This window comes from Dreissena polymorpha, chromosome 15 (assembly GCF_020536995.1).
Source record: "Dreissena polymorpha isolate Duluth1 chromosome 15, UMN_Dpol_1.0, whole genome shotgun sequence".
Lineage (NCBI taxonomy): Eukaryota > Metazoa > Mollusca > Bivalvia > Myida > Dreissenidae > Dreissena > Dreissena polymorpha.
The window spans coordinates 11,945,945-11,957,944 of NC_068369.1; the positions used below are offsets into that span (position 1 = coordinate 11,945,945).

Consider the following 12,000-nt stretch of genomic DNA (forward strand, 5'->3'; position numbering starts at 1 on the left):
AAGCTTTTCTGCAAAAAAAATATTACGGCTTATGCATAGAGCTCTTTATTGTGTCAAATTTTCGGCCTTTCAGTCTTCAGATAATCTTTAATTTGATGCTTATGCCGCGTTTTTAAAGTTGCCAATAAATGTATTAATAAATTCGTTTGGCGCTTAATAAAATATTTGTGAAATATTTATATTTAGGTGTTTTTTTATCAGAGTTTTTTTGTGTGGATTAATTGACTAAACATTTGGTGTCGTTATCCATATGTTTTGCATAACTTCAAAGACCTATACAATACAATTTTTAGTATTTTTAGCTTTATAGCTGTTAAATGATTCAAAGATGAAAATATAGATATATCACATAGATCGCATTCTCTTCATCTTCCGAATAATCACATAAAAGGTCGTCAAGATCAATATCACTCTCTCATGATAAAAAGCTCGTTTTTTAACGTGACAAAATTCCATCTAAAAAAATAAATATAAATCCAAACCACAATTATTTATCTCTGATATCAGTTAGAACAAGAAAAATAATGGAAGGCGTATCAAAAATATCATACTTAATATAATATGTAATGATTTTGGAATGTAGATTTTTACCAACTGAGATCAATTAAAAACAATTAGCGGTAATTAATTGCGCGAGAATCTTTTATAAGTATTAAATAAAATATAATCTGCTTGATGTTGCGGCTATTAAAATCAACACAACAATACATGCGTGAATTGTTTGTGATACGTTAAAAGTTACAAGTATAATCAAAGACATAGTATGAGTGACTGAACCGGCAAATTTTCGCCGATGATTACCACTTGATTACAGATAAAAAAACAAATACACGAAAGCATTTTAAACATTTTATTTGTAACAATCATTCTCAACTTCAAACAATCATTTAAACAACAAAAATGTGATAATCGCCTCACATTAATTCATTAAGTAATTTATTTATCCGACAATGGTGAAGCGGGTATTCTCTACGTCTTTGGCTTTTGGAATCGCAGACTCGCACAAGTTAGCAGCAGTGTAATGGCGGACAGTCACTAACTGACAATATGGCGGCGGTCAATTTATCGATTATGGAACGGTCTATACAAGAGGGCCATGGGCCTTATGCTAACTTGAGACCCAAAGGAACTAAACTATTCTGGGACAGTGAAGTTCAAAATAATAAAAGTACTTCATGAAATATAAATATAATCATAAGGTTCACAAGAAGAAATTTGCTCGCTCCTGGAAACCATGCTCTTCAGAGTACCGCAGAGCCATTTTCAAACTTAATCAAGATATTAAAGGAACATATGTTCTCAGCATGTTTTATTAAGATTCAACTAAAATGTGACTTCACAATGTTTCACAATAGCAATAAAGACTCACCTTGCAATCATATGTTCCATTAAAACAACAATAAACCCTATTTTAAACACAGATCTTTGATAATCACACCAAAACTACTGACCTCATCGATAAACTGTGTGCCATTACACTGTGTGATCCCTGTCAACTGGGTCATGCGTGTTGTGTATCGTGTTATTTCTTAAAAGTTGACCCAGCATTTGTAAAAATATTGCAAGACATATACATTTCCAGAAAGGAAATTCATTTCTGCGTTGAATAAGACCGAGATCATGAAAATCGCTGCACAATTGATGAAGATATGGCTGTTCAAAGCGATGCACCCCGTTTTGGGCTGATTTTGAGTTGCATACCTTGTTATATATATATATATTTGATAGTGATTTTTTTTTTCAGAAAAGTTAATTTTTCGTTATAATAATTAATATGATTATTTATCATTCAAAATGATGTTTTCACTAATTAATATCATAGCCACACGCTAACCACCTGTGCTCTTAGTAAGCACATCATTGCATGTAATTCATTAAATTCAAATGCAAATGAGCTGACATCTGTGATGATCTGACCACATCGTTTGTGAATAACCTTTGACTTTGCTGCAGTCATAATTAAAAAAAAAGTAGGAATACTTTTACTATAAGAAGAAGACAGTAGCACACCTTTCTTCCAATACTTTTTAAACTGAAACAGTCGCCTTCCGGTATGTATTTGGTCCATATGAACCTGAAAATATTTACATACAAAAGTATTCCTGAAACGTGAAAACGCCATGGCCGCAGCCATGTTGTTTATATGTTTATCGTCAAAAATGCTACGCCTTACTATAACTCTGCAGGCTAACAAAAACTATTTTTATGCACGGACTCTTACAATATACACTCCGTGTTTTATGGAATAATTCTTTTGCAGATCCAAAAATCATCATCATCATCATCATCATCATCATCATCATCATCATCATCATCATCATCATCATCATCATCATCATCATCATCATCATCATCTTATTCTTCTTCTTCTTCTTCTTCTTCTTTGTCATTATCATCAACTTCTTCCTCTACTTTTTTGTCTTCTTCATCATCATTATCATCACATTCAAGCAACGAGTTCAATCCGTGGCCCGGGCAGAGAGCTAATGTGGAATTGTTTCTGTATCTGTATCTGTGTGGTACTCGAAACTAGCTCACTTATGAGCAAAACTTATCGAGGGTGTGGTGTGTGCCCTTTGATGTTAAACTGTTAATAGCACGATTTGATAAGAGCACTTTTGAATTGATCACTTTTTGTACAAGTCACTACACTGTCTGGTAACGAGTTCCAGTCCCGAATAGTACGCGGAATTAAAGAGTATTTATAAATGTCAGTGTTACTTGTTGCCAGTTTGATGGATTTAGAATTAGAGTTACGTTGTGAGCGTTTGTTGACTTCTAGAGATTGTCAGCGGGGACGGCCACCAGGGTGTAGATGATCTTGTCCAAGAAGACCAATCGTTGGTCTCTATGTAGGTCCTTCAATGGTTGCCATTTCAGTCCTTTGAGCATTTCTGTTACGCTGCTCTTGCTTTTGTAGTTGTTACAGACAAAACGGGCTGCATGCCGTTGTACTCCTTCCAGTTTATCATTGTCTTTTTGAAGATATGGATCCCAAACAATGCTTGCATAGTCTAAAATTGAACGTACTAGTGATATATATGCCTGCTCTTTGAAGGTTTTGTTGCTGTGTCTTAAATTTCTCCTGATGAATCCAAGAATACTGCTTGCTCTGTTACAGACTTTATTAACATGTGTTGACCACTGTAAGTTTTCACTGATCTGGACTCCTAGATATGGATTATCTTCAACTTTTTTTAAGAAATGGTTGTTCAGAGAATAGTAAAATGTTGATAGTACACGTTGTCTATGCAGTCATGAGATAACACTTTGTTTCGTTAAACCTCATTCCCCAGTTTTTTTACCATTTTTCAAGTGAATGTAAGTCATTTTGTAGGTTGATATGATCTTCAAAAGAGTTTATTGGTCGATACAAAAGACAATCGTCAGCGAAGAGACGTACTTGTGATGTTACACTTTTTGGGAGGTCATTGATATGGCACAAAAATAGAAGAGGACCGAGCACTGTACCCTGGGGCACTCCTGAGTCTACTGTGCTTGTAGAAGAGGATTCACCTTCAACAATAACTTTTTGGCTTCTTTGCATTAAGAGTGATTGGATCCATTTTAAGATGTTACCCTTTATGCCATAATTTTCAAGTTTGTATAGTAGTTTCCGATGTGGTACTGTATCAAACGCCTTACTAAAATCTAATATAACCATGTCTATTTGTTTCTTTTTGTCATACATTTTCATAATATCATCCATAGTAAGTATTAACTGGCTTTCACAGGAATGTCCACTACGAAATCCGTGTTGAAGTGATTGTCAAATAATGATGAGAAATTGGGTGAAATATTTGGGTTTTCTTTATGTACGAAATATTGACAAGTATATCAGTGGCGAGTATGCATGACGGTCAAATTAAATATTTGGATCTGGTGTATGTTTAACAACAAAGGGGTTACAATGCTGTTGACACAAGCCTTAGGCTGTATTTGCATTATTTATTGGTATCACAATGCTGTTTAACGTGTGCATACTTGAATAGTGACTTCTCCAGTAGGTTGAAATTCAGCCAATCAGAAATAAACACGCATAGAACACTGACCAATGGGATTCATAACAGAGTTTCACTGGGCAGATGTTAGAGGGAAACAAAAGGGTTAGCGTTTAGACTTGGAGACGTACGGATCGAGAAAGACACGATCATGTAGCAATCACAACGTATTTGTATAACTGAAAATATTAAGTATGTTAGACATTAAATTGGACTAGAAACTGTTATATGGTGTTATTGAATATTTTATCCTATATTATTCAGAGAAATTAACATAAATAGAGAGGGACCGACTTGTCTCATGCGCGGCACGAGAAAATGGTAGTTAATGCAAAACTCGTCATCTTGGCATTATGCGCATGACGAGATATCGAATGATAGGCTACACACTGGTAATTTAAGAGTATTGAACATTGTTAGTAACTGTGTGTCGTCCATGAACTATGAATGATTACGCGACATGATGTTAGTATGTCATATCACTCTAGATGATTTAAGATGCGTCGGCACAAAATGTGTTCTAAAGTTTTACAGCAGACGCTTGTTAATGATACTGGGCGGTAATTACTAGCTTCATGACGATTGCCCTTTTTAAATATAGGTGTGACGTTTGCGTTTCTCCACTTTGTTGGTAAGATGACTGTAGATAGGCTTAACTGGAAGATATGTGTTACTGCAGGTGCAAGTGTCTCTGAGCAATGGCGGCGTACTTTATTCGGAATACTGGCCGGTCCACTAGCTTTATTTACATTCAGTGCTTTTAGAAGTTTTTCTACTCCAGGAATTGTTATATTTAATTCTGTTATTTCAGGGTAACAAGGTTCACTTAACTCAGGCATTCTTTCTTTTGGGTCTTCCTTGGCAAATACTGATTTGAATTGGTTGTTTAGAATTTCAGCCTTCGATTGACTGTCCTGATATAATATTTCGATACTTTTTAGTCCTGACACACCAACATTGTATGTGCGTTTTTGATTTTATATATTTCCAAAAAGACTTATTGTTCCCATCTTCCATGGACTTTGATAGCGTCTCATTCACGTAAGACAAGTGTGCATTCGTTAGTTCTTATTGTAGTTTACTTTTATAAAGTTTAAATTGGTCACAGTCTTCTGATGTCTGTGTTTGTTTAGCTTTTTGGTGTAGTTTATGGTTTTTTTATATTTTATTTTTCATACTTGATGTAATCCAAGGATGACTGTGTTTTTCAGATGTTAGTTTTGATGGTACGTTCTTATCAAGTGCACTGTTAATACCACTTTTAAAAGTCTTCCAGCATTCTTCTGGTGATGACATATCACACACTTGGGAAGATAATTCAGCCATGTTTGTTTGTATAATACTCCAGTTTGCTTGCCGTGAAATGGCTGCACTACTGTTAAAGCGAGATTATACGATTTTTTTATATGTGTTTAATTGTAATATATTGATAAAATATGTTACAATAACACAAAATAGGCAAGAAAAATTATACATTGAAGACGAATTTCATTAAATGCAGCAAAGACAAATAAGCGCCCGAGCCGATTGTGACGAAGATATTTCGTACATGTTATCATACAATAACCGAATTATTCGTCTTTTTAGTTAGTGTTTGTGTGTCGTTTGAATAGATATCGTTGCAGGAATTTCAAATGAAGCATTACACTAAATTTAGATTAACATCGTACATGCATGATTTACATGCTGGCGAATTCGACTGCACAGCCATTTTCGATTTCAGAATTAAATATCTTACTTATTTCGCATTTTTCGACACATATTCTTCTTAACTTTTATTTTATTTTGTATTGAAATCCCGGATTGAAATACATGTTTTATAAGTTTTTTTACACATTTTATATTAATTAATAAATATTTGACAGAATCGTATAATCTCGTTTTAAAGACATCGGAAAACACACACAAATAAACTTTCAAACATATGGGCATCATCGTACTCTTAAATTGGCTTGTTATAACTTTGACAAACTTTTGTCAAAGTTCAAACAAGGATAGAATAATGTTTATTGAAATAAGCGAAAGAACACTCCTGACGAAAAACAATGTGCGAAAGATTGGTTTATTTTCGGATAATCATCAATCGAAATGGTGAATACAGTAATGCGTTTTTTTTCCATTTGATCGATAATTATGATAATATGTACACTTGGATATTTTTCCAGCTATAAACGTACACAGCCGTTAATCACGCGCGCCATCTCTTTTTTGAGATGCATTAATAAATAAGCCAAAGCTACTTCCGAGGTGGCGCTCAGGTCCGGATGTTGTGAAATTTAACGGATAATTGTACAGGGTGATAAGGTTTTATATGTGTTTTTCAACATTGTTCGCATTATTGTTAAACTCGGGCAATGAAGTGCGATTCAGCAAAGATTAATTTATCCAAAATTCACAGAAACATACATTCTCAAACCATTGAAAAACGTGAGAACCTTTATAAATTGTGGCAGGTGTTTTAAAAAGCATTTCGATGAGTTGTTCTTGTCCGACGAGAACATTTCCACACAATTAAATCGATTACGGCATCAAGCGATTGCGTACATCATACATTAAATGCTGCATGCACAAAAATATTGGCTTCTCGCCGACGAAGTAGATAATTTTGCATTTTTCCAAAAGAGATAGGAACCAATGCTTAGGAGATGGCGCTAATATGATAGGAGGTGGCGCCAAAACAGGATGTATCAATTAACAGTCGTATCGCAATGCCATTATCACATGGCGTACATTTGAAAGATAATGTTATTTGTTATACGTTTTTTTTTTCAACGTACATACGAAGGCCCAAATCTTTACAGAACACATACACATTCCATAACTAGAAGTGGCGCGGTAGAGGCCGACGCTTATCCCCACGCCGCATAGATGTTATATTAAAAGGCAATTTTGGGTGGGCAAGGCCTATGTTGGTGGGGCCCCGAGGTGGGTAATGTTGACATGGATGGTCGAGATAGACTGTGTTGTCATAAGAGATGTTCAGTATTAATTTGAAGTCAATTGGTGAATAAATGAAGAAGTTATGTTAAAACATATTTTTGGTGGGCGTTATTCTCCACTATCTCCTTCTACACTATTAGAACTAGAACCTTGAAACTTACACACATGGTAGCTATGAGCATATGTGCGACGGTGCACTATTTGGAATCATGCTTTGACCCCTGGGTCAAAAGTTATTATCGTGTGCCTCGCTTGTTGTAAGTATAAGTAAAATGAGTTTTTTTACCTATTTCACCCATTTATTTACCCATAACTTTTGACCCAGGGGTCAGATCAAAATTCCGTCGCCGTCACCGTCGCACATATGCTCATAGCAACCATAGGTTCGAGTGCTAATTGTTATAGTGTAGGAGGAGATAGTGGCCGAACGGATGGACAGAAAGATGGAGATCAATTCAATATCCCCACGCTTTTAAAAGCGTTGGGATAATAAATTAGATTTAGTTTTTTTTAAATACATTTTAATACATTAGAGATCAACTCAATTAAGAAGTCACCAAAATGAATAAAACATATTGTACAATACATATACATCAATACTCAATAAAACCAATAACTTAATATTAAACATTATCAATATAATTCATCGACAGCAATATTTGTAAACAGTATGATAATTCACGAAATAAATATATGATAATGCTTATTCTTGACACGATGATATGTGTCTTTTAATCCAAATACATAATGTACATAATGTTTTTCCCACTATCAAATCCAAACAAAAAGTCGATAGTTCGGTCTTTTTCCGTTAACATTTTTGTATAAACATGTTAAATATTATAATCTTATAAAGATGAACGTATAAATCCATTAAGACATTTTTGAAAACTACTTTTTCTAATAAAAGACGCACGCGACTCAAATGTGCTGAAGTAGTCAACTTACAAAAAAATAATGTAAGTCCTGTAAACATAATAGAAACCATAGCATAAAATAGTTCACTTTAAAATAGCTAAAGATGTGCATTGGCGCAACCTCCTAATCTGAGAGCCAACTCCTTGGCATTCGTTCCATCTCTTTTTGAAAAATGCAAATTTATCTATTAGATCGGCCAGAAGCCGATCCTTTTGCGCACGCATTAACTTATATAGGCTCAAACCAATCGGTCTATGTAATGAGCGATTCAATTGGCTGGGAATTTGCTCGTCACACAGGCAAAAACATCGATTTGCTTTTACAAATTATATCACAACTTAATAAGGTCCTCACGTTTCCAAATGGGTTGTGATTGTATGTTTCTGTACATTTTGGATGAATTTATGATCGCTGAATTGGCCTATTTTTTTTAATAATGCGAAATATGTTGAAAAACATATAAAATCTAATCACCCTGTACAATTATCCGTTAAATTTCACAACATCCGGACCTGAGCGCCACCTCGAAAGTAGCATTGGCTCATTTATTAATGCATCTCAAAAAAGAGGTGGAGCGCGTGATTAACGGCCGTGACGTAATAAAACTTCAGACTAATTCAACACATGTCGAATACTTCATGAAAATTTATTTGGCATTGATCAACATTAACATATCAAACATAAAAAAGTATTTTAAAAATCACTACAATAGTAAAATTCTCAAAATCGTACAACGTAAAATAATATTGCGACAACTAAACACATTATCTTACACGTCTTAATTACCGATCGGATTACATTGCGTTCCTGAATATTCATACGAGCCATTTTTTTAAATTAATGTTAAGTTTTCCTGGTGAACAAATCAGCCTAGAATGATAAAATTGAAATTAAATTGGAATTACATAGCGTTGTATTACACTTGATGACTCATTTTTCAAACTTAAATATCTCAGTTATGAGTAAATATTTTGATTTAAAAGTGTATACATATGTGATCATTAGACTACAGTTTATGCAAGAAAACGATAAAATCATTCATCCGTGACGATCGCATGCATACGTAAGTGGGAAAGGTAGCCTGCAACATGCCGATTGCGCGATTGCGCTCCTGATTTGTTTTATACGAGACATATTGATTTTTAAATTAATTTGATGTTTTCCTGGTGTATCAAGCCACCTTAAATGAAGAAATTGGCTTAAAATTATAATCATATCGCATTTTACCATCTCCTCGTGCAAAAATATGAAACCACACCTACCCCATGTGCAAAAATATGAAACCACACCTACCCCACGTGCAAAAGCGCCCGATTGACTAGGATGAACGATTGTATCGTTATCTTGCACAGAATATAGTCACATGATTACATGTGCAATTTTTAATCAAAATTTTAACTCATTACTGAGATATTCAAGTTTGAAAAGTGTCCAAAAGTATCCAAGTGTATATTCATAAAATGCATTGGAAGCTAGTTAGATTTAGCTTCAGATGAAAACGTTTTTCTTGCTATTTAAGTTATTAAATACTATTGGAAATATATTGTAATTGCTTGTTAATATACGCCATTACATTTTTTTAAATACAGAAGTATGTCAACAATTTGTTTCATCTGGCGTCGCCTTACGCGTTCTTATTTAAATTTTCAGTCACAGCAACGTCTTGAATTTTACCAACTGTCCACGTGCGGGGTCATATGTTAACTATATTGACTTCTTGGGAGTCATGCTGCACACGTATTGGTCCGCGTCCGCGTATATCGTTTTCAATTAACCCATTTATGCCTAGCGTCTTGAAAAAAGGCATTGGCAAACAGCGTAGACCAAGATGAGACGCCGCTATGATGCGGCGTCTCATCTGGGTCTGCGCTGTTTGCTTAAATGAATTTCTGTAAGAAATAGTCTAAATATAGAAATAAGTATACTAGACATCCCTAATTTTGGAAATAAATTGATCCAATTTAGAAGGATGGCAGAGTCCACTAGACATAAATGGATTAAACGTGACCGTGCTTGTATAAGGCAAACGGTACATATGACTGTAAAATTACGTACATTCAAGGATAAACGCAGTACCTAACGTGCAAAAGCATCAAGATCGAAGAATGCATGTTCATGCTTCAGCATGAAACCAGCACAATTTTCAACAAAAGACGCACGCATATTCTGCAGGAAAATTCAATGAAATAAATGAATAAATAAGTGCGATCATGTATTTCATAGAATACGGAAGTATTGATGGCTGAAAACACCTTGAGATCTAAGTTATTGCTTTTCTAATCAGGGACGACACTTTCCGCCTAAACTTGATTTTTGAAGAGAATTCATTTAAACGAAAAATGTCATAAAAGCGGAAAGTGTCGTCCCTGATTAGCCTGTGCGGACTGCAGAGGCTAATCTGGGACGACACTTTACGCACATGCATTATGCCCAGTTTTCTCAGAACGCGACTCTAATAATCTACGACAACGCGGTTACAACTGAAGACGACAATTTGCCGAGTCGAGAACTGTTCTGCTAATGAATGAAGCAAACAAAGAAGAGACGATACGAAGACAAAATATAGTTTAGAACATTTAGACAGTTACGAAACCCACGGATCGGCATTGTCTTAAAATGACCACATGATAATTATACCGCCCCTCCCACTTGAAGACAAATGTATTCGGTTAAATTTTGAAGCACCGTGAACGTCAATGCAAAATACAAGTTCAGCTAAGGATCGACCTATCTAATCTAAAGCAAGTGCGCTATTACTACCATCCTGGTCCGATCATGGAAGGTTCAAACATCGTAGTGGGTCCGTGATTACCCGGGATAGTTATGATCATGCCCAGGATTGTCCGTATTAGTTCAATGTGGTTTCGTTAATAATTTCAACAGGACGACCTTGGGAAAAGAGTACATGTATTCGCAATCGGGCGGCTGTTTGCATGCGTCAAATTCTTTGTAAGTTTCATTTATAGAAAAACAAAGTATTGATGTAAGCTCGAAATGTTAAAAGCTTAAGTATTATCAGAACACTTTGAAGTTCATTTTATTAGTATAACGAGTGCAAACTGTATTTGCATAAAGATTATGAATTTTCACGAATCAACTGAACGGCCTCGCAATCGGAAGATGGAAATTGTACCATATGTATTTGTGAGATTGCTGTGTTATGAAGATTGTGATTTCTTTCATTTGAGTCGCGTTCTGAGAAAACTGTGCATAATGCATGTGCGTAAAGTGTCGTCCCAGATTAGCCTGTGCAGTCCGCACAGGCTAAGCAGGGACGACACTTTCCGCCTATAATTGGATTTTTGCTAAGAAGAGACTTCATTTAAACGAAAAATGTCATACAAGCGTAAAGTGTCATCCCTGATAAGCCTGTGCAGACTGCACAGGCTAATCTGGGACGACACTTTACGCACATGCAGTATGCCCAGTTTTCTCAGAACACGACAAATTTATGGTACTGGACTTGCATGGCAGGCCTACAATTTGAGTTTGAACTGAGTGTTTTTATTGATTTATTGCTATTAAATTGATATTTTTCCTGCAGATTGACAATTCGTTTTATTCGGTGGACGTATGGTATTCATTCATTTACCGTGTATGCTGAAAATAACTACACACACTTTTTTACCATTTTTTATTGAAAAATTAATTCTTCATCTGATGAAATAAATTAAAAGTACAACTAACATTTCATGCATATAATAAGGAGCGGTCATCACTAGATAACCATGTATTATGTGATTCCAAAACTAATAATTCATTCAACTGTAAATAAAACTAAAATTTGAATAACAGAGCATATGATATATTAATATATTCAGGGTGCAGGATCACGTGACTTTGTGGGCTTTACAATTGAACGATAATGGATGTAAAATGGATGCAAGTGGTGCTTATTTTCAAATAACTTTTTAATAACAATTTTCTTCTTCAGAATTTCAACTAGCGCATCAAAGACAGTTTGTGGCCACTGGCCATGTGAAATACATCAAAATTACTACATTACATACGCCTGTTCGATGTGTACAACATCCATCTCCACGGTTATGCAACACGAAACGTGAAACTTTGGCACCGATTTAAGACGTATTAAAAGATTTATTCTTAAATCTTAAGATATTGCAAGGATAGGACAAAAAAA

The 12,000-nt window shown here is 35.0% G+C and overlaps 1 protein-coding gene across 2 annotated transcripts in view; it reads right to left on the reverse strand.

Annotated features, from left to right (window-relative positions):
- The window catches only part of LOC127859969 (poly(A) RNA polymerase, mitochondrial-like), a 28,993-nt gene extending 26,229 nt beyond the window's left edge, over positions 1-2,764 (reverse strand). The window contains exon 1 of one of the 2 annotated variants that reach the window (XM_052397628.1): positions 2,011-2,764. In XM_052397628.1, the coding sequence (XP_052253588.1) occupies positions 2,011-2,134 (124 nt within the window). In that variant the 5' untranslated portion in view covers positions 2,135-2,764. The remainder of the gene's footprint in view (positions 1-2,010) is intronic. The other variant, XM_052397627.1, reaches the window with a different exon arrangement.
- Between the last annotated feature and the right edge of the window lie 9,236 nt (positions 2,765-12,000).